Source organism: Agelaius tricolor, unplaced genomic scaffold (genome assembly GCF_023055355.1).
Source record: "Agelaius tricolor isolate 1412-34295 unplaced genomic scaffold, bAgeTri1.0.p SCAF_14, whole genome shotgun sequence".
Lineage (NCBI taxonomy): Eukaryota > Metazoa > Chordata > Aves > Passeriformes > Icteridae > Agelaius > Agelaius tricolor.
Window position 1 is genome coordinate 2,697,479 of NW_027269274.1, and position 23,347 is coordinate 2,720,825.

Genomic DNA, 23,347 nt, shown 5'->3' on the forward strand with positions numbered 1-23,347 from the left:
CAGATGTGGGGGGATTCTGAGGAAGAGATTTTTCTCCCTGTGGGGATAGCAAACAGAAGGTGCATCATTAGAGGTGCACACACAGCTGGAAAGCTGAGGAGGGAGCTGAAATTGGTGCAAATGGGGGGAAAAAAGAGACAAAATGCCAAGGAATGCAAATGCTGTGCTGAACAGTTGGCCTCTAAAATGACTTTCAGGGAGACAACATTTTCTGTCACAGTGAATACTCTATAAATGGAGATTTTTGACAAGTGCTCCTGAAAGGCTCCTTCTAAACCCAGCCCTTCTGCAGGAACTGTTTGTCCATGAAGGTCTGAAAAGGGTGGAAAATCAGCAGAGTGAGGTGCTGGAGGTGTAGGAAAACTCAGCAGCGTGGACTCCTGCCTTTGGCACCCTCAGGAATTCAATGCAGCGCAGCAAGTTGGGTCATTAAAATTTAGATTTGTTCTAACTGCACATCAAATGCTCAAAACAATGCCTGGACATTTGATGTGCAACTGCTGGGCTGCTCTTTTTTTACCAATCACTGAAGAATTCACCCCAGCCGGGCTCCCATCGCATTAATATCTAAAATATCAGAATATAGCTTGTCACGAGACATCCTCCAGATGATTTTACTTCTCTGAAAATGCACTGCTTTAGTTAATCTAAATGGTCACCTGCCCCACCAAAATTACTGAGGGTTATTCCAGTCCACCAAACCAGCTATTGGGGGGGTAATTCCCACCACAAGATCTACTTTTAAAAATCCCTGAGGCTGCCACTGAGCAGCGCAAACTACCGTGATTCCTTCCCACCCTCTAGAGCATGGGAGGGCACAGATATTCCAAAAAAAGGACTGAAATTGGGAATATTTAGGAAAGCAGAGCCAGGTTTACCAGCTGGAGGGGTCGCATAGCGCAGGGATGGTTTGCTGGGCTGGCTCCTGCCCACGGCGTTGACGGACACCACGCGGAACTGGTAATTCACATACGGGGCCAGGGGCAGCAGGGCTGTGGTGTCATTCCCTGGCACTCTGATGAGCTCCTGCCACGTTTCTGGCTCCCAGTGGTTCTCTTCAAACTCTATAATTGACTCTGAGCAGGAAAAACGACCAAAAAAAAGTAAAAAAAGGATTAAAAAAAATCCAACTTAGTGTGACCAGCACGGGTGGAAATGAACTTGCAACAAACAAACTGTCATAGTTAAAGTGATTAAACCTGGCCATCAGCAGGGTTTGTGTCCTGTGACAATCAGGACATGCCAGAATTTTAAACAGCCCTAAAAATTATGCTGAAAACCCCTTCCTACCATTGACAGGGCTGTTATGGCTGGCCCCAGCTTTCCAGGAGAGTCGAACGCTCCGGTTTTGGTTTTCCGAGAGCTGGAGGTCTTCTGGTGGGTCAGGAACATCTGAGAAATAAAGAAGAAGTGTCAGGAGCACAGCAAAGGCATTCCTGTTTGTCCTGGCATTTTCCAGAGGGTTGGAACAGCACAGTCAGTGAAGATGGTGGTGAAACACCTCCTGATTTCAAGATGGACAGGTTGTGGAAAGTGGGAATTGCTTTGAAAGATCCTGAATCTTCAGGTGCTGATTTTTGCCTTAAGCACAGAATCCTTCTGGAATTCATTTCCCCCTACCTGCAGTATTGTGCTTGCCAAGGTTTGCTTAGCCATTAATGGGTACTGACCCTGTTCTGGGCAGGTCCAGCATCACGGGGTTTTACCCTGGGACAAGGCAGAGTGGGAGAAGGAGCCTCAACTCTGGCAGTTACTGAACTTTGCCTTTGAGGGTGTGAGGGAAAGGAGAACACTCATTATCCCAGCCATGGGATCTGCATTAATGGGGAACTGGGAAATTCACTACCTGCCAGCTCAACTAATGCTGTCCCAACTAAACTTTTGACTGACAATGTCATTTCTTACAGAAAAATCAGTGATTTCTACCACCACAACTGTCTTTGCCATTGTGAAAAAAAAATCACTGCGTTTGTACTGATTTTTTTAAAATTACAATACTGAGTTTTTATCTCAGGATACATCAAGAAGTTAAAAAGTTTATGTTTAGATTTTTTTTTCTTTTCTTTTTATTTCTTTCCCTATTTCTCTCATACCTGGGAAAATATCAGGAAAGCACAGTTTAATCTGCAGGTATGTTGCTGCTCTATCCTCAGAGTACAGCTGATTAAAATTCAATATATTAATTTAAAGATAGTGATGGTGTATCTTAAATATTCTCACCCCTCTACCTGTTCATTAAACACACAACAAATACTTAGAATTATTGTAATTGAATATTTATTTTACTCTTAGTTGCCCCTAACCTGATGTCTCTATTTAGTTCTTCAGTCAGCCCACCAGTCCTTGATTGCAAAAACCTGAATTTTTCACTTGGAAAATAAGATGTTGTTAATTCACCAAGACATTTCTCATATGCAATAAACAAGGGAAAAGAGCACAAAACTGTTTTTCTTCTTCTGCAAAGCACCTTTTTAAAGAGGAATAAAATGCTTTATGAAATTTTCATAAGTGAAGTAACGAATAATCTACAAACATTTTGAATTATACAGCACCGAAGGACACAGCACCATAAATAATGTACACAGCATCTTCCTAATTTATTATTTACTGAAAAATATCACTCCTTTAAAATGGAAAACATCTTGAAGGGCAGATTGACTTATTTCTTTCTGCAATCACTGCCAGCAATAAATACAAATGTAAAATGAAGCAAAAATAAATGTACTTAAAATTATGTAAAGCTGACAGAGAATCATAAAATCACAGAATGGTTTGGGGTTGGAAAGAACTTTAGAGATTACCTAATTCCAGCCCCCTGCCATGGGCAGGGATACCTTCACCTAGACCAGGCTGGCCAAAATTGTAACCACAAAGCAGAATTTTGGCTGCTGCCCTTGGGTGCAACAGGTGCACAGCACTCCACAAATTCCTCCTTTTAATTCCAAGGGGTCCTTCAGGGAGGGATGCAGGTGGTGAGGATGCTCTCACAAGGCCAAGCTTCTGACCCAGGGAGTCAAGGCTCTTCTCTTTGCCCCTGGACAATCATTCATGCTCAATTCACAAATAAAATAAATTCCTTTTAGGTGCTTAACCAGCAGTGATCTTCTGAGGAGCTGCACATCCAAATATTGGCCTGATGGCCTTCAAAAAACAATCCAATTCTTGTGAAGGACTGACCAAGGATTTCAAAGCAGCAGCAGAACCATTCTTAGTATGCTCTCACACCTTCCAGCCTGGGCAACTCGTGCAGCCACTGAGCTGAGGCAAAAATGCTGCCTCACCTTGCTACAGCCAAGATGAAAATAAATTGAGCTGGTGTCAGCATCACCATTCCCAGAGATAAGGGACAGCACAGCTGAGCTTAAGGAGTGAGAGGCTGTGTGAAATTGGGTTATTGAGGCTCTGTGAAAGGAAGCAAAGAAGTGCTGCAGTGGCAATTCCTGCTGCAACTCCTTGCAAATTGACCTTACCCAGAACTATCAGCTGTGCCTCGGCCTCAGCAGTGTCCAGGGCAGTGCTGGCCACACACTTGTAAATTCCCTGATCCTCCAGGAGCACACTGGATATGAACAGGGTATCCCTGTCCAAAATTATCCTGCAAGGAAAAAAAAAAAAAAGGTAATAAGGATGAGAAAAATATGTAAGATGAGTATGACACGCAGACGTTGTTCCCTGAAAAATTGTTCATAATAGAATTTGGCACAGGGCACTTTCATCAAATAGCTGCACACTGGGCCTGCTACATTAAAATGTGATTGTGGCTCTGCTCTACACTGTGCTGAGGAGTATTATTTGTATTTTGTGGCAATTTAGCCTCCGTGGCTGGAGGCTGGCCTGTCAATCCTGCTCTGAAAAGAAGCACTGGATGAGCGTCTGAGCCGTAGGATTTTGGCATGTCATTAATGAGACAAATATATGGGGTTTGTGATGGAATTTTTGCAAGACTGAGGGAAACTGAGCATTCCCAAGGGCACTTGTTTCCTGTCCAAAGCAGCAGAGCAAAGAATCCAAGGCCCTGGGCTCCATGGTAGACATGGAGTTTCCATGGCACTGCCTCACCACCCTACGAGGGCCCAGCAGGACTTTCAGCCTCTCCATATTTAGGAAATCATCTCTCCCCTGTGGTAATTAATAAAGACATCTGATTTCCCCCTGAGGGGCCCCTCTATGGAATAAAGCCTGAACTCCAGCCTCCTGAGGTCAATGAAAACCCAAAAATAGGGCAAAATTCAGCCTGCAACTAAACTCATATGTAGGAAAGATTCGTGGCAGAACCCCTGAAATCTGTTTACCATTGCTTCAACATGGCAAAGACTTTGTTTTGGCCAAATAAGTGCAAACTATTAGACAGTACTGGTTCCACTGTAGTGGAGAAACAACCTGCACTGGGATCAGGGTTGTGGTTTTGGGTTGGGCCAACATTTATATTATGCATGAAAATACAGATATGTGCCATGTATGTATTAATATATAAATTTATATTCTGCTATGATGGTACCAGAGTTAATAAACCCAAACCCATTTGGCTCAAAACTCACACTGCTGCATTTATATTCAGATGTGTGTAAAATGCAGATCCACTCACATATCACATGGAGAATTCTTTGCAGACACAAATTTGCATTTCAAGCTATTAAGGCTCATGTTTAATGAAACTCCAGCTCCAGCACCACACCAGATTATCCAGCTGAGATCAAGAACAGCCTTGTTCCTTCCCCACTCACCTGCCACCTTCTGTGCTGTTGGCTGGCAGCTCACCTCCATCCTTCCTCCAGGATAATTTAAAACTGTGTTTCAAGTGGGAATCATACTCAGCCTGGCATTTCAATAAAATGGAATGTGATTTCAGCACTCGGGGGTTCTTCGGAGTAACAACAAGTTTTGTAGCATCTGATTGATCACAGAAAAACACTTTGATTAGGTGAGAGAGGGGCTATTACATCAAATTTTCACCAAGCACTTCATCTACACAAATCAACCTCAGGAGCAACAACCACGTCTCTTTTTTGTTATATATACAAACATTTCAAGTGAAGGATGGTGGGGTTTGAAATAGATATTTGCCAAGATTTCATTTTTTTTATCTTGAAACATTTTTTTGATCTTCAAATGTTTTTTTTTTATCTTGAAACATTTTTTAGTTCACTCCAAACCAAAGAGCTCCAGAAAAAAAGAAATCCTCAAAAAAAAAGTTACAGGTGAAAATCCTTGTTAGCAGCTTGTCATGAAATGGATGATAAAAAAAGAAAAGGCTTGAATATGATTTCTATGTCTAATTGCCATTTGAAATAAGCTTTGGCAATGATCCAAGAAAAATTACAAGCATATTAAAGTCAAGTGAGAAAAAATTATTGCAATCAAGTTTGTTCTTTTAATTGACTATAATCTGAATACAGAAACAGATGAATAAGTAAGAAGAAAGCACTTAGCTGAATTTATTTCTGCAGTGAAATGTTGCTCTGTGAGAATTTCATTGTACATTTTCATGTTTATTAGCACTGTAAAATTCCCAAAGCCAAGGGAGTGGGTGGAAATGGAACACAATGAGTGAGCTTCTTCCTCAAGTTTGTCACAGCAAACCTACATCAGAGAGCTTTGCTAATTGAGTATTTAAGGGTTTTGTTTTTTTTATTGGCAAGCCCTAAATCCTAAGCAAATTTGTAGAAAACCCACTAAATGCCACCTGTGTGCCCAACAGGAGCTGCCCACTGCCATCACATCCTCCAGGGAAAACCCCTCCTGCCAACCAACCACACAAATCCCTTAAAGCAGAGCTGCAGCACAAGGGATGGATCTCAAGTTTATAAGTAAACACATCTGAGGATTTTTATTTGCTCTGTTTAAAAATATTTATCAACAAACAGGCAAAAGCCCAGTGCAAAATCCTTCAAGCAGCAGCACCCTGCAATGTGTTTGGTGGGAGTTAATCCAGTTTGGGATGTGGCTTCTGATCAAACAAATGGGAAGGATTTTTAGGGAAGGGAATCCCACAGCTGAGGGAGAAGCAGGAGCACATCTGGATCAACAAGGACCCCACCAAGCCCAGGAGCACAGGGTCAGCCAAGAGCCTGCCCTGAGTGAAGATAATGTGTAAATGCAAATTTTTGGTGACTTGTTCAGCTTCTGCAAGCATCCAGAAGAAAATGAGCAGCATGTGAGAGCATGGAGAAATCCAGCTGAAAAGTTAAAGACTATATATATATATATATATATATATATATATATATATATATATATATATGAGACCTGTGACAATTTCAGGTTGTAATATCCAGAGAATTCCTGAAGTCACAGAATAAATCTGTACCCTGGACTGAATATTCACGACTTCCTGAAAAACTGTAGACATAAAATCTTAGCAGCTGGGAAGTTGTTTTTTTTTTTTTTTTCTTTTCTCACCTCTTATATCCAGATTAGCAGTGATTGCTCTTTTCCCCACAGAATTGGCAGCCCAGCAGGCATAGGACCCCGAATCCTCCTTCTTTGTGTCCCTGATCTCCAGGGTGCCGTTCTTGTATAACTCGTAGTGAAATGCTGAAAGGGGCTCTATGCTGTCATCCTTAGTCCTAAAGGTGATGGAAACAGGCCTGGGTTACTGCAGGGAGTGTCAGTTCATGGTTAGGGGTTCTTGCAGGGGAATTTTGGGACTCAGCTTTGCCACTGGGCATTTAAAGTCAGGATTAGTGAGATACTTCATGCAGCAAATCATAAAGTTCTGCACATCAAACCCACAGGGACAGAGTCTAAAAAGTTCTCTAAAATATTCTGTCTTTAATCTGCAGCTGCCACCTGCAATTTTATTGCACCTGTCACCTGCTGTGACAATCCTGTGATTTCCAAGCCTATGGAAGCATGTCCAGGTAAATGTGCTCTGTAAGTCACTGTGCTTCCACCTCAATAGTGTGTCCAAACTTGAAGGGTTGCCAGCATTAAACTGATGAAGCTGCAGCAGGATTTGGCTATGAACAGCCTGGTTTTGTTTAATGTATATAGCCTGGCACTTGTCTCAAACATATATTGAAGACTTCCAGGAACTCTTTTTTCCAAACCAGTTCTTCAGAATTCTTAAAAGCACATTTAAAACCAGAAAATTTACATTATATAGAGTTTTGTTGCAAATTTCTACTCTTAACTCCATAGAAATAATAACTAGCAGACTTTTCAAACTTGGGGAAGCCTACAGGAACTTGTTTCACGTGAAAAAAACCCCAATTTCCAGTATCTTACCATCTGACATCTGCTGCAGGTGAGGCAAAGATGTCACAGTGCAGGAAGGCGCTGTAACCCACAACCGTGGCGTAGTTTTCCCCATCTGGGGTCAGTATCAGGGGGGCAATATCTGCAGGAGAGAATTCAGGGTGAGCAGCAATGCATTTCAGAACTAGGAATATAAATACTGGCCCTGCATCCTGCCCTTTTCCAGCAAGGGTAGGAGGCTGAGGTGTTTAATGGGAATTTCACAGCTGTTTGGAAGAGTTGCACTACACAGCTGAGCTCTCAGAATCTTCACTGACAGAGATAACAGGGGTTTACTGCTAGACATGGCAGAAATTGAAGCATCCAGGAGAGAAAATAGACCCAGTTCTGCTGCCTCCAAAGATGTCTTTTATTAAATAAATTCCCCTCACTGCCTTCTTCAAGGAACAGAATGAGCATCACAACTAAAATCAAAGATTAAAAATACGCTTAATAATTCAAAACCAGCATTGTGGCCACAATTCAGTCCCCAGTGTGTTTGAATTCAAGTTTTTGAGCCCAACCACAACCACATTTTTAAAATATTCCAAAGCTCAGGAGTGGCTGTGCTAAGCACATCACACTGCCCACGATAAAACCTGTTGCATCAATCTGAACAATGTTTCTGAAAATCTGGGGCCATTCTGAAGGAACCATGAGATGCCCATGACCAGCCGAAGAAACCATGGAACCCAAAGGAACCATGAAGAACCCAAAGGAACCGTGAGATGCCCAACCATGGAACCCAAGGGAACCATGAGGAACCCAAAGGAACCATGAGGTACCCAAGGGAACCATGAGGTACCCAAGGGAACCATGAGGAACCCAAAGGAACCATGAGATGCCCAACCATGGAACCCAAGGGAACCATGAGGATCCCAAAGGAACCATGAGATGCCCAACCATGGAACCCAAGGGAACCATCAGGAACCCAAAGGAACCGTGAGATGCCCAACCATGGAACCCAAGGGAACCATGAGGAACCCAAGGGAACCATGAGGAACCCAAAGGAACCGTGAGATGCCCATGACCAGCCAAAGAAACCATGGCACCCAAAGGAACCATGAGGAACCCAAAGGACCCATGAGGTGGTGACAAGTCCCAGGGTGCTGTGAGGATTCAGCTGGGGTTGTGGATGTGCTCTCTGGGAGGGGACAGCCCGGGGCACTCACTGAGCACGTTGATGTTGGCGCTGGCCAGGATGGTGCCGTGCTTGTTGGTGGCCTCGCACTGGAACACGGCGCTGTCCTGCAGCTGCAGGTTGGTCAGGCTGATCTCCCTGGTGGAGACTCTCCCTCGGAAGGTCCTGCCTGGAAAACACCAGATTGTGTCAGCAGCTGGAGGAGCTCTGTTACTGGGCAGCTCCCAGGCTCTCCTCACTGCTTGGAAGACAAAGGAAAGAACGTCTTGAGGTTCCAACCAAAACCGTGCCCAACAGCTGTGAGTTCCAGGGCTCTGCCTTTGCCAGCAGTCCCATGGCCTGAGGGAAGTGCTCCAGAGCACCAAATTCCAGTAAATTCCCCACAGAGATTTTTGAAATGATAATAATACTGCTACACCACTGCTCCCCAGCTCCCTGGGCTTACTCAGAAGCACAAAGGAGCCCTCGAGCTGTCCCAGATACCCAAAAGATGGGAGAGTTACTGGGCAGCACCTCAAAGGTACCACAGCTCCACATGTGCAATGTTCACCACCACCCTCTTCAAGAATTCGATTTAAATATGAGTTTATTTAAGTAAATAAACAATTAATATCTAAAGAGGTGCCAAACCAGACACCACTCAGCATGTTTGGACTTGTGAGTCCCTTCAAATTGGGTGATACAGAGGCACACTGTCACCATCATATTTTCTGAAAAATCCCTTTGCCAGGATTGCTTCTCCTGGGAAGTTGAGAAGCTTCAGAGAAAAATGAAAACAATAATTATCTGATTGCTTCTCCTGTGTTTTGCTGCTTTAGAATGTGTTTTGGGCATTGTTACCAACTGGTCATTGTTTGATTGGTTTCTGCTGTGAATTGTTTTGATTTAATGACCAATCACGGTCAGGCTGTGTCAGGACTCTCAGGAGAGAGTCACGAGTTTTTAATTATCATTCTCTGTGACCTTCTGGCTGTATCCTTCCTCTATTCTTTAGTATAGGTTTTGTATAGTTTTAGTATAGGATTATAATATAATATGATGTAATGTAATATAATATAATGGAATGGAACGGAATAGAATAGAATAATAATTTATCCTTCTAAGAACATGGAGTCAGATTCATCACTCCTTCCTGCTACAGGGGACCCCAAAAATACCCCAGCACACCCCAGCTGGGCAGGGCCTGGAGGAGCAGCCTGGCCCCTGCACCTACCATCGATGGGCATCCCGTTGAGCTTCCACTGGATGCTGGGCTCGGGGTTCCCGATGGCCTCGCACAGCAGCACCAGGTTTGCCCCCATGCTGTAGACCCCACCCTCGGGCTTCTTCAGCCACTGGGGAGGCTCTGGGAAAAGAGACAGAGCAGGGATCAGTTGATGCCTTTTTGGGAGGACCTAAGAAGAGAGGCTAAACTAAATTAAAGGAATAAAAAGCTGTTCTATTTATTGAAGGGTTTCAGGTACATTTAGGGCAGCCCCAGGGGCTGCACCCGAAAATGGATGATGGATCAGGGTTTGCACACTTTTGTAAGTTTGGTCCATTTGCATAATTGGGGGTGAATCTGCCAATTCCAGCTTCAGGTAATGAAGTCATTGACCCCAAGTTTGCTCCCCCAACTCCCTTCTGTTCCCATCTCTGGGCCCTGAGGCAGTGAGGTGTCCTTGATTGCCAGGCCTGCAGAGGAATTGTTGTGTCTGCCCCAAATGGGGAAGCAGCAGCTCCCACTGAGTGTGGAGTTTGGTGTTACACACTAAAGAACTGCAGGGTTACAGATGTATGGAAAATAGAAAAGCTGCAATCCTGAGGCATCACAGCAGTCACAGCCCCTGTGCTGTTGCTGGGATTCTCCACGAGATGGCAAACGCCACCAACACTTCCCAGCCGCTGCTCACAGCCCATCCATCAATGGCTGAGCTGCATTCCTTGTATTTCCCGAGTAAAGGAAAGGTGGAATTGGCATCAGCACCCGCCAGTGCTGTCCTGCAGGCTGGGTGGAGGAACGCGCAGTGTTCATCCAGGTGGGAAATGGATGCACAGGGAGGGAGAGGCTGGGAAGGAGGGAATGGGTCAGCATTTCCACAAGGACCCTCAGATCTGAGTGTGATCTATGAATTAAGGTGAGGCTATTGCAGCAAGACAACACAAGGTGGGAACATCCATCCAGCTCAAATTCCCCTCCATAGGCACGAGCAATGGCTCCCATCACCTTCCCTGGGAGCTGACAGAGCTCCAGGACAGCACTGATCCACCTTTGATCCACCTGCCCCTCTCCCTGTGCCGAGGAAATGCACCATCACCTTGATTTCCTGTTTTTCCATGCTGTACTCGGACCAGAGGCTGATCCATACCACATTTAGGAATGGTAACACGTTCTCTCGTGGCTGGGGATGAGAGATTTGGGTGCCCACAGGGTGGTGGTAGAGGAGCAGCCATGTGCTGCTGCATTCCCCCTGCTCTCCTTTCCCAGCTGTTCCACGAAGCTCTGGGAAAACTGAGCTCTGCAGAGCAGCCCCTGAGCATCAGGTACCCAAACCTCGTGTGGAACAGACATCCATAATGAGAGAAGGGAAATGAAGGGGGGGAAAAGGGAATTTATCTCATAAATGCTTAATTCTGACTGAACGCAGGTCCCTGAGCTCTCAGTGGGCAGCCTCAACCCAAAACACAGCCTTGAATTGATCATTTCCCCTTGAAAGGCACCAAACTTTGAGATTTTTACACCAGACCTGACACTGCCTCTTCTGCAAGTGCTGGGAAGATCACTGGGCCTCTTTCCCTATTAAAAAAGTGAGGTAATGTAGGGAAAACCTGAGGATTCATTAGTTAATGCTCACAAAATGCTTTGAAGATTACCAGAGCTGTTGCCTGGGAATGCAGCAACAGATGTTATCAGGGAGATATGCTAAAGCAAAACACCACTGCTCACACTCACAGAGATATTTTAAAAAACCACCCCTAGAGTGGGATGCATTTCCACACCCAGAGCAGCATTCCCACAGGAGAGCACCCAGGAATGGTTTAATTAACATATAAAGACTGAAGTCAAATTCAAACCACTAAAGCTTATTTAAAATGATAAAATCATCCCACTTCCTTCACACAGCAGGGATTTTTCTACCAACATCCTCACTCAGTGCTTCTTGCCATCCCACAGTGACATGACCACATCTGTTCATCTTCCTGGTATTTGGCTCCAGGGAAAAAACTCTGCAAACACCAGAACATTTTGGTTTTGCAGCTCTCTTTTCTTCTCTTTCATAAACCACCATGGTTTCACCAGGAAAAGATGAGTCAAAGGCATGGAGGTGAAAAGGTTTGTAGCAGTCCTGCTTAAATTGCTGGTTTGGAATTTTTTCTCTAAATCTGCCACAAACTGAGATAGGATATCTCCTTGATTTGGAGACACCAGGAACAGTCTGAATAAAAACCACCTGAAGGATCCCTTCCTACCCCCACCTGTGCCCACACTCTGGAGCTGTGAGCTGATATTTGATGTCACTGCTCCCCATTCTCAGCACTGGAATTGCTGTGGGTTCTCCAAGGAACTGAAGAGGCTGTGAAGTCAGAGGCAATGAGATTTTGCCAGGTGTGAAATGCAATTTCACAGAAAGGCTGAAGAAGCTCTTTTCCACGTGGCAGATGTGCTATACCACTTAAAGTGTACAAAATATAAGAAAATATACACATATTTTTAGCAACTACAAAATCCAGGGGTTGGATAATCAAATAGTTTATCTGGGATGGCAAATATTTCACTGCATCGTTTACTCTTCCTGGCAAGAGTTATCAATTTGCTCCTCCTGATTGATTTATGTCTTTATGGGAAATACTACAGATCCAGGAATGAAAAGGATCTAAAATGGGCATCTCCAACAGAATCTGAAATACCCACAAAGGATCCAAACTCTCCCCTCAGCCTCTCCCACTGTATTCTCCCCATGAGTAGAACAAATTCAGGACATCTAACCAGCTTCAGTTTAACTCTCCCCAGGGAACTTGGTGGAGAATCTTCCATTCCTCTGGGGGCTGTTGTGCATTCCCCAGCTGTAATTTCTCCTAAATTAAAGATATATCTATTTTTTCCCCCAAATGCCATGATTTTGAGCCCTGTGACCACCCCTGCTGCCTTCTCCTGACCTTTCCTGAAGAAGGTGAAGTTGTAAATCTCCTTACTTCAGGTGAGGCCTTCCCACTTCCCAGCAGCCTCTTACAACAACACCTTTCCTTCTATTTTCCAGGATGATTTTTGCCTTTTCTGCCAGAATAACCCTTCCCAGAGATGTTGCTCCTGCCACCCAGTGGGCTCTCCCAATAAACCCAAGCAGGCATTTCCCAGCCTGTGCTGATGAGGCCAATCAGTGCTGCCTGGTGAGAACTGCTCTGTGCTTGTGGTTACTGAACCCATCCTTTCTATCCCACACCACCTTCCCAATTTGTCACTTCAAATCCTCCTGCCAAAGGCTGGGAATCCATCCCACCCCAGGGCCAGCAGCAGCTGCTGTTGCCACCTTGGGCTCTGCGTCCCTGTTGGAACAATTTTCCAGCAAAAGAGAAAGCTTGAGCCTGATTAAAACACCCAGTTCTGCTTCTGCTTCCCATTAATTTAACCTCTTTTCTTTTGCTCTGGCTGAGTAATAAAAGTATTATGAGACATAACTGCAAAGGCCCTTAGCTATTACATTATTACTATAATTAATCATTATATTGTAACAATTATTTCTATTAAACCCCACCTAGGAGCCTCAGTCGAGATCAAAGTAACTTTAGATCATTATGATCCTGCAAGATTTGGAGGTTATATGCTCATTTTCTGTGGGGTTTGGTGAACTACAAACCACAACCAAATAAACACTTGAAGTCAAAATAATTTGTGGGCTTGCTTTGCTGTTTTTTTTAGAAATAATTCTCTCTCATTTTAATAACAACAGTGGGGTTTTTCTGTCTGCTCAGGTATTCCAGGCTACATCTTCCCTTGCAAAGAGAGATTAAAATGCTCCAACAGTCAAACAATTTGCTTGCTGAATATTTTCATATGCTTGGTAATGATTGCCTGAATCTTTGCCCTCAGACTCGGTAGGATTAGGAAGTGGGCTGCATGCAAATATCATTAAAACTGGTATTTAGAAGGGTGGGTTGGTTTGAGGTCCTCAAATACCAGAAAGCAGAGCAGAAAACATGGCACAGTGACAGAAAAATCCTGATTTACACCCCAGCACTCCGCTGAGGATGGCTGCAGGTTAATAACACATAATTTTTCTTCCATATTTCATTTTCTTCTCCCTGCATGCATCCTGTGAGAGGAACCTGTCAGGTCTGAGGAGCCCAACACCAGCAGCAGCTCCCTGAAGCCTCCTGAAATGAATGCTCAGGATGTGCCCTTGAGTGTGCTCCCAGGAGCTCCTGCAGGAGTGGTGAACGTGTCCATCTCTGATTAACGACAGCCACGTTCGCTGTTCAGCAACTGCAGGAGACAGCAGGGCTTGGGCTCAGGTTTACCTTGATTCCTTGGATGTGAGGTGACTCCTGATAGGAAGAATCCCTGCTGCTGACAGGAGCCACCTTTAGTTACACACATGGAAAATGGATTTAATACCAATTGGAAAAGGATTTTTTTATGTTGCAGTGGCTGGAGTGGGATTATTTCCTTCTTTTCTCTTTTTCTAAGTTCTTATTTGTTAATAAGCAAAAATAACAATTTGCCAGGAAGTTTTCCTTCCTCTAGAAACTGTGGGAGAAGGAGGTCAATATTCTAAACTACAAAACTAATGTTATTTCTCTGGTATTTTAGTTTTTGCAGCTCCTGCAATTTCTTTGAAGGAAATCGATTTTTTGCAGCCAATAAAATCATAGCCAGATTGTTAAAATATTCTGCTATAGCAGAGATGCTCCAAACCATCTGGAAGGATTTCTAGGAGTCAGCACTTCCCCTCCACCACAGATGAGAACTTGCCATGCCCTGGGATCCTCCTCTGCCACACTCCCAGCAAGGGCAAGAGGGGTGCAAGGTTGGGTTGAGGGAATGGAGAGGAATCATCAACCACTGGGAGGAAAGATATTTTCCTCAGCTGCTGATCAAATACAGAGCAGGGAGCTCAAAGTGCTCTCCTCCCATCAGAAATCTGGTGACCACAGAGGGATGAGCAGCCCTGATGAAAATGAAGCCCTTGGAAGGTTCTACCAGGGTAAAACTGCCAGGGATTTGTTTTATTTTTTAAGTGCTGAGCAGAGGTTGGAGCATTTTTCATCAGGCAAATGTTTTCAGCAGGTTTTTCAGCTGGGCCTCAGGATTCTCAGTTTGTAGCTATTTATGGGCAGAGGAAGTGGCAGGGAGAGTTCTTGGTTCTGCAACAACTCCTCAGAGCTCTGCTGGCTCCTGGGAAAGAACATCTCCACCTGATGCACACCTCAGGGATTGGGGAGAACTGAAAAAGGAGCCTTGGGTACTCATTGAGGTGACAAAAAGGGTCATATTTCCACTTTTTAACCGCTGAAAAATAGTAGAAAGCATCTTTTTTTACTCTGTTTCACAGGTTTTGTGATACTTTTCGGGATTGCAGAAAACTCTCCCAGCTCAGGTTGTGCCTGTACAAAAATCAGAGCAAGGGAACAGGTGAAGGAGGCAAGGGGTGGTACCTGTGCTCAGTGAATTATCACAGCTCTCCCTAAGAGCCCACTTTTGGTGGAAAACAAAGAAAGGGACTTGAGCTAAATGTGCCTCTGATCCAGCCCAGCATAGCCATTTTCTGCTTTAAGAGCAAAAAGAATAATTAGATCTTTCTTCTGACCTTCAGCTTAGCACAAGACATTTCACCAATATCTCTGCTTGACTCCCTCACATCTTTAGAGTATTGAACCTGCTCACATATTAATATTGTCCCCTGCTTTTTAAGGCCTTCATGGTTCAGGGGGAAAAAAACCAAAAAGCATCATTTACATTTTTTGTCGCCTTTGTTTTAGAGGTGCTACTTTGTACAAACCTTCCCAAATCCAAGGGGCTGGCATTGATTGGTGGAGTTACTTGAGTCATATTCACCAAGAGCCTCCTTCACCTCCCTTTCCCCACCTTTTAGTCCCAAACCAGTAATTTTAGAAAAGAGGACTGAGCACCTTCCACATGCACGTGGAACTCGTGCCTGGCCCTGCCCACGGCGTTGCTGGCCGTGCACTGGTACGTCCCCTCATCAGCTGCTGTCACTTGGTCAATCTTCAGGATCTTCCCAAAATTCTCTGTCTCTGGCTCATCCTTGGGCATGTTTCCTGTCACCTTGACCCAGCTGAGATGAGGAGTTGGGCTGAAAACAAAGGAAAAAAATGAAGATTTTGAGTTGAGGACAAGAAGCTGCTGTGATGCTTCACATGGCAGAGCTGCTGTTCACACCCAGGGTTTGAGAGGTGCTTTTAGGGGATTTTGAGCTTTTAAAGCTTTGAAAACTCTGGGGCTACCTAAGGGTTACAGCATGCAGCTACTCTGCTGCTCCCTGTGGGATTTTCACCAGGGCTAAGCTGCATTCCTTGGATGTGCCTTGGCATGGACAGCGGGAAAGGGGCCAGAGCTCATCCCCTCCTGCCCCACAAGAGCACCTGAGGACAGCCAGACTCCACTGCAGTGCTTGGGAGGTGGCTGAAATGCTCTTCCCATCCCTAGAAAGAGCCAGAAGTGACACAGAACTGGGGACAGACGTGGGGTTGGTGACCCCAGCACTCACAGGACAGGCGGCCACAGCGCCAGAGCTGCTCCTCCTGTGCCCATCTGTGCCCGTGGCTCCATGCCCAGGTACCCAGAAATTCTGCTGTTCCACCAGCCCTGCAAATATCCCATTATTCCCTCCCAGAGCCCTCATCCCACTCTTGTCCCAAAGCCAGCTCTGAGGCCGTGCCCTCCTGACGCTGCCACTGCTCAGAGTATAAATCTTTAAAAAGTGACAGATTGGAAATGTCCCTAATTCCCTATTTTGCAGTCGGGTGCCCCTGATCTGAGTTCCTTGAAATCCACTTCCATGGTCTGTGGACATTTGGCAGGGTGGATTGGCAGAGATGTAGGCAAAGCTGAGCGTTTTTCTGCTGAAAACAGGAATTTTAGCAAAGAAAAAATAACGTTTTATTCTAAGAGTTGGCATTTTTGAAGGATTTCAATGAAAAGGTGTGCTTGGTGATACGACAAAGAAGTACTTTGTGTTCTTTCAGAAGTGACTGCTTTAAAAAAAAAAAACCCTTTTTTGTTAAAAAAAAATTAATTTTCTAAAGAGTTTCCTGGAAAATTTAGAGTGAAACAAAAATATTTCTTTCTTTTTACCTTTTTTCCAAAGGGACAGAAAGGCTTTTCTGGCTTTCTCTTCTTGTATCTGATATTAATCCTTGCACATCAAATTTCACATTTGATTACTGCCAAGGTGATTTCCACATTAAAAACTCTTGAAAACCTTCTAAAATCAGAGCTGTGGCTTTGGGGAGGTTTGTGGGCTGGCAGATTCACTTGGTGGGGAGTGAATTAGACAAGGAAATGTTGCAACAGGGAGGCAAAACTCACTGCAGATACCTGGAGTGAATCCAACAGAGACGAGTAATCCACCTCCTTTCAGGAATGCCAACTCAACTCCTTGCCAGCTTCCACCAGCAATGCCCTTTCAAGCCCATATGGGAAAAACAAAATGCCCCAAACATGTGCAGGCAGATAAATATCCTGACTTTGGAATTTTATGGAGGGAATAGAATTGCAGAGCCTTCAATGGGAATTATCTGGGTGTGAAGCAGAGCCTGCAGCTCCACGTCCAGCACCAGGGGATGGTGATTTAAAGCTCTGCTCTGCACAAAGCCCTGTCCCAGCCAAACCAGAGGGGACTCTGCTCTCACTGGGGATTCAGTGGGTGCACAGATTCTCTGCTTTTGTGCTGGCAGCTCCAATTCTGCAGTGACAGGCACAGGGGACAAACTGGGACATGGGAAAAGCAAAGCAGGCTCGTGGCTGAGTGAGCTGGAGCTGCAGCCACAGCCCTGAGAAGGGAATCACAGCTCCTTGTCAGGGGGAACTCAACATTCATCTCCCAGTCCCTTTCTTTACTTACCCTCATTTGTCCTCTGTTATTTACAAGGAATTTATCAGATTAAGTGATACATTATAAGTGTTTGTTAGCTTATTGGTTTTTAGCACATTATGTTATAAATGTTTAAAAGCCAATCACCTAAAATTACCCTTTGTTGGTCCTACTACAATACATCTTTCATAGTTCTATTTCTCTAAAATATTTAGCCTTATTTACAAAATCACCTTTTAAAACTTGTTTCTAGCTCCATTTCTCTCTCAACAATGTCTGTCTTATTCTATAATATTTTTAAATCAGCATTTCTTATCTTAAAATTTGTATACAAACACATACTACGTGGACTTTTTTCAAGTTCAAGACAAGAACTTGTCCACTGCAGAGGAAGTAGAATCCATTTGTAAAGAATTCTTTAAGACTTCTCTACAAATTCATTTCTCACAAAAATTTTCCTTTATGATTTCCCATCCTAAAGCAGCTATTTTAACCCTTCCCTATATTCCCTTGCTGAAGGGACTCAGCAAGGTGGAGAGAGATTATTGAAAAGAGCTTGGAGGGACAGTTCAAGGGGGAATGGCTTCAAACTGAGATAAGGTTTAGAGGGGATTTAGAGGGGTTTTTAGGAAAAAACTCTTCCCTGTGAGGGTGGGCAGGCCCTGGCACAGGGTGCCCAGAAAAGCTGGGGCTGCTCCTGGATCCCTGGCAGTGCCCAAGGTTTGAGGTTTGCCCTTTGCTGCTTGGATTGATCAGGATCACACTAAACATCTGATATGGGCTCACTGTATCATTCCTTAAAGGATGTCGTGTGTAACATCACTCAAGGACTTTGTTTCTAAAAAAACAGAGATCTTACACCTGGAAAATCTTAAATTTTGAGTATTGAAGCAAAACTGAATTGGCAAAACCAGAAAAAAACCATTACAGGTTGTGAACAGAAGCACTGAAGCTGATGCTGACATTATTTAGTTTCTTGACATCTCAAAAGTAGCACTACTGAAAAAATTTCCATTTTTAAAATAGAAAAATTAAAAAAAAAAATCCATACTTACCAAACCATGGTTGTAATGACATGTTTATAAGCTACAGCAATAACCAACACACTACTGTTGCCTGCACTCTGTGCTGCTTTACAGGTACAGAAAGCTCTGCACAGGAGCTGCATTTAAAACTGTTGCATAATTTGTAATATCCCTTTTTCTTTGCTCATTTCTCCCTCCAAAGGTGATTAAGTTTGTGCAGCATTTCCATTACTCACAGCCCTTCAGCAATACACTCGAGGAGCAGGACACCTCCCTTGATGACAGTGACTGATGAGCTACTGCCAGCAGATTCAGGAGGGATCAGCAGTTTGGGCTTCCTTTCCTTGATGAAATTTGCTGAAAGATAAAATAAAACAGAAGTTGGGTGGGAAATCTCAGATATTCTTCAATAATGCCACCAACATCACTGCTGCCAGAAGGTTTCTGACAGCCATTTGTGTGCTTTCTTTTTTATGTATCTACTCTGAGACTAATCCAGAGCCCTGATAACGGTCAGAAGGGAGGTACAGTGATATCAACAGGCAGCAGTGCTGGGAAAACCCTTTTCTTACAGTTTTAGATCCAGTTTTCCAAGCACTGGCCCTTCCTATGACCCTCTGGATCCTCTCAATTCCTGATCTTTAAGTCCACACCTCCTTTCTTAGCACCTCTCTTCTGCACTGGCTCCATCATCTTGTAAACCTCAGGTGAAACCCCACCTTTCCTGGCTTGAGCATCCCACAGAATTGTCCCTCCTGCTCCAATTATTAAATCTACAGTAATGGAGATACAATTTGTAAGGGAGACTGTAAAAATAATAAAACAAGATTGACCTGCATTTGATTCCAATAGCCCATTTGTTCCAGCCTGCCAAACAAGGGTTTTAGGATGAAAAATGCAGGGTTCAGTGGCTGCCCAGTTATCACTATCATAACAATTAGCACACTAATGAATCAGTCCCCAAATGGTGCTAGTTCTTCAAAAAATAGCCAGTTATGGATGATTTGGTAAAAGACCACATAGATCTCCCTGAACCATTTTCTCATTTTTAATTTTAATTTCACCCTGGCTTTGTATCTGTGCAGATCTGTGTCACAAGTGCCCTGAGTGCAGCAGGACACGTTGGTGCCTCTGGACACTCTCCCACATTTCCCATCTGCCCTCCACCTCCTGCTGCCAAAGGCAGCCAGGCTCCTTCCCAGCACGAGTTCAGACAGCCCTGGGAGGGAAAAAACAGCTTCTGGTGGGCAGTCAGAGTGCACAAACCCTGCCTGTGCTGCTCCAGGGCTCAGCTCCATGGGCAAAGTCAGGGGAGTGATGAGTGCTCTGAGTTATCCATCCCAAAACACTCCAGGGTAACCTCACTGCTTGTCTGGCAAAAAAAAATCTCCCAGAGGAGGTTAAAATTGGGCATAAAAAAAAAGGAAAAAAGACTCTTAAATGGGATTTAACCAAAGAAATGAAGAGTCAAGAGCTACAGAGTCTAAATTTCTAAATTTCACGTATTTGAAACAAAAGGAGCCAGGTGGAGAATTGCAGGAATAGGCACCTGCTGCCTGCAGGATATTTTCAGGATCTGCTCCACAGAGAGGGGCAGGCAGAGCAGTGGGAGTGGGAATGCATAGGATGGGAAGGGCTTTGCTGTAGTGTCACCTGTGCTGGTGGCACACAGGGCACCACAGAGACAGAGCCACCTCTTATCTACATCGAGGTGATGGGGACAGCCACCACAGGGCACCCAGACTCCATAAATCCACACCCTGAGCTCATCCTGGAGCAAGGCAGCCCCAGGGTGACCCCTGGGACATGAATTGACAGTGTCAAACCTTGGCTCTCTCATCCCAGAGTTCCTTTAACTGCCAGAAAAAGATTTGGAGCATCCAGCTCTGGCTCCTGCTCTGAATTGATAACATGAGAAACCCTGAACATCAATGTCCTCACTTCCACCCCCTTACAAAGCTTCTTTCTCAAGTAAAAAAAATGCCTTTTTCCTCAAAAGCCCTGCAGATTGCTCTCAGAAACTACAAGATGAGCCAATTGTGCTCCCTGGGCTGCTTAAATCCACCCCATCACAATCAAGAGGCCTTTGTGACGTGTTTTTTGAGCAGCTCCCATTTCACCTCAGCTGGGGGAGTCTCAGTTCAAAGGCTAAAAACAGATGGATTCAACTCACCCTTAGTAACAGCAGCGTTAGGTGAGCCTGAGTCATTAGCATGCTTTACTGAAATAAATAAAAATGACAACCAAACAAACATGCAGGGTTGAGACAGAATCAAAAGAAACCATAAATCAACCAAAACAAAACCATGCCCCTCCCCACCCACCAATTTCTGCCCCAAAAGAAAGAAAGAATGAAAAATATAAAAGAAAGCAACAGATGAGCAACTGAGTTTTGAAAATACAATGAAAATGCTTTAGAGATTTGTGTTATTCTGAAAAATACTTAGTGGGTGATATAATCAGCATTTCATCCTTGCTACCTACAGTAATAAAAATCACTAACTATCCACAAAGAGAAATGTCATAAAATGTTATCCATTTTCCTGTTTCTTATTGCTTATTTTTGTCCTATTTATTTTTAATGCAGTCCCTCACCAGGCCCTTGGCACAGGGTGGAGTGGGCACTGTCAAGCTGAGTTTACAAAACCCTTTCAGTTCGTGCCTCTCATCTTTTCCTGGCCCAAGTCCTGTGGCTTTGATGACAAGATGGACACACTGAAGTGGCTTTTTGGGCCACTTCCAGGGCTACCAGCAGCCAAAACCCATCTTGTTTTTCTCTAATCTCTGTGTGCATGTGTGGGGAACTGAACCCATGTGAAAAGCCATGGAGAGCAACATTGAATTTGGATGTTTTTCTCACAATTATTACCCCAAGATACAGTCTAAGCAAGTGTTAAACACACAAAGCCCCTATTAATCTTTTTTCTTTTTATCCCAACAAGAAAACTCTCAAAAATCACATATTAAACATGAGGGTTTCATTCATGAAGACAAAATTCTCCTTGGCTTTCTGGGCTGTGTAAGTCTGAAAGATCCACAATGAACAACTGAAATCTTAAAATCTCTACACTTCATTTCATCAAGGAACTGGAAACACCTCTTGTGTTTCTGATGCTCCAGGCTGCCTGGAAAAACCTGGAAAACATCATCCTTCCAACCTCACTGCTGAGGCTGGACCAAAGCAGGCCTTGCCCAGGGAAGAGGCAGCTGCAAAGTCCTCAAAACCCAGTGAAGCCCCATTCCTGGGGGACCTGCTGGACTCAAGAGCAGCAGATTTCCCTGATGCATCCTTGGATTGCACTGTGGGGACAGCAGGAGCAAGGACAGGGCACTTTGGGGTTTGATTGTGATGCCTTAGGATTTTAGCTTTTAGATTGTTCAAACCCTGTACTGCTTTAGTGTTTAACTGAACTCCATAGAGAGTGTCAGCTACTGTCTTCACATCTGGGGCAGACACAGCAATTCCTCTCCAGGCCTGGCAATCAAGGACACTTCACTGTCTCAGGCCCTGGGAAATGTAAACAACAGTGAATGTGGGGGTAAACTTGGAACTTGGAGTAAATTACTTCATTACCTGAAGATGTAATTGGAAAATTAACCCCTGATATGTAAATGGACCAAACTTAAAACTGTCTGAAAAACTCGTGACCATTGTCCATCTTGGGTGTCGCCTCTGGGAGGCTTTGACTGCCCAAGGTGTGCTTATCAAAGACCTTTAATAAATACCCATTTTATCTCTTAATTTTGTCTAACCTCTGTTCTAGGCAGCCCCTCCAAGGCATCAGCTCCTGGTGACCCAGATGGGACAGGAGAAACTGATGCCTTGGGATGGCCACCTAGAACACAGGCTGGAGCAAGAAGCTTTTCCCAGTGAAATTTAGCCCCAAGAACGAGGTTAATAATGCAGGAAATAAACTCAGCAAGGTGCCCTGTGTTTTGAGAGCCACACATGTGCATGCACTGCTGCCTGGGGAGCTCAGAAAGCAGCAGCAAACAAAGAGCTGAGCCCCACACTCACAGCGGGAAACCTTGAGCGTCATGGGCATCTTCTGCACGATGGTCCTGAGCCTGGGGAAGGCTGCAAAGCAGCAATAGTCACTCCTGCTGTCACTCTCCTCCACGTTGGCAAAGTAGAGATCTCCCTTCAGGCTCATGGAGACCCTCTCATCCTGTGGGATGTGCTGCAAATCTGGCAAGGGAAAGTAACGGTGAGGCGGTGTGGGAATCGGAAAGACAGAAACTTGCACAGACACTGAAGGGTTTGATCTGCAGCCTTGAGGGACACTTGGATTGATGCAAAAATACAGTACACAGATATTAAGCAGAAAAATCATAAATTTATCCTTCTATAGTTGAGAATATGCCTTAAGTAAGTGAGAAACTGTACTGATAAAATGGTGAAGGGTTTATAATGTAGGGGTGTGGCTGGATGGAATAAAGAGTTTAGAAGTTATAATAGAAGCATATGTGTGCATGTGAGACAGAAGCCCAATGGGTAAAATTATCCACAGTGCAGCAAAATTAAGTCAAGATGATAGGAGAGAAAGGCAAAATAAACCCTGTAACAACTGTCCATTGGTTTAGAAAGTTCTATATTGCCCTGTAACAAAGAACCTGTGACTTCTCTGAGCTATGGCCGAGTTCTTGCTCCTCTAAAACCTCTCAGCCTCTGAGACTGATGTTTATCTGAGCCATAAATCATTCTTAGCTTGAAAATAGTTTCATTCCTTCGTTTCTAGCAGCAAATGATAAGGTGGGAACAACACGGGGCTGTTTCACCAAACGCTCCCCTCATGTGCTGCCTTCCAGATACAGAGAATGAAACTCTGATGTGAAAGAGGCAGAAAATCCAGCAGAGATAATGAGTTATTTACCAATATTCAGTATAAAAGTGATTAAAAATATTTTTATAT

The 23,347-nt window shown here is 44.2% G+C and overlaps 1 protein-coding gene across 8 annotated transcripts in view; it reads right to left on the reverse strand.

The window, feature by feature from the left end:
• Positions 1-23,347, reverse strand: part of CHL1 (cell adhesion molecule L1 like) — a 132,876-nt gene that overhangs the window by 22,044 nt on the left and 87,485 nt on the right. For 7 of the 8 annotated variants that reach the window (XR_011681115.1, XM_071439321.1, XM_071439327.1 and 4 more), the window contains 12 exons: positions 22,453-22,623; positions 20,608-20,655; positions 18,671-18,791; positions 15,485-15,669; positions 9,591-9,722; positions 8,409-8,546; positions 7,228-7,339; positions 6,400-6,566; positions 4,725-4,890; positions 3,471-3,595; positions 1,291-1,392; positions 879-1,076 (listed from right to left, as the gene is read on the reverse strand). Coding sequence is in view for 7 of the 8 variants with exons in the window: in XM_071439321.1 (XP_071295422.1) it covers positions 879-1,076; positions 1,291-1,392; positions 3,471-3,595; positions 4,725-4,890; positions 6,400-6,566; positions 7,228-7,339; positions 8,409-8,546; positions 9,591-9,722; positions 15,485-15,669; positions 18,671-18,791; positions 20,608-20,655; positions 22,453-22,623 (1,665 nt within the window). In the remaining variant the exon portion in view is untranslated. The remainder of the gene's footprint in view (positions 1-878; positions 1,077-1,290; positions 1,393-3,470; positions 3,596-4,724; positions 4,891-6,399; positions 6,567-7,227; positions 7,340-8,408; positions 8,547-9,590; positions 9,723-15,484; positions 15,670-18,670; positions 18,792-20,607; positions 20,656-22,452; positions 22,624-23,347) is intronic. The other variant, XM_071439326.1, reaches the window with a different exon arrangement.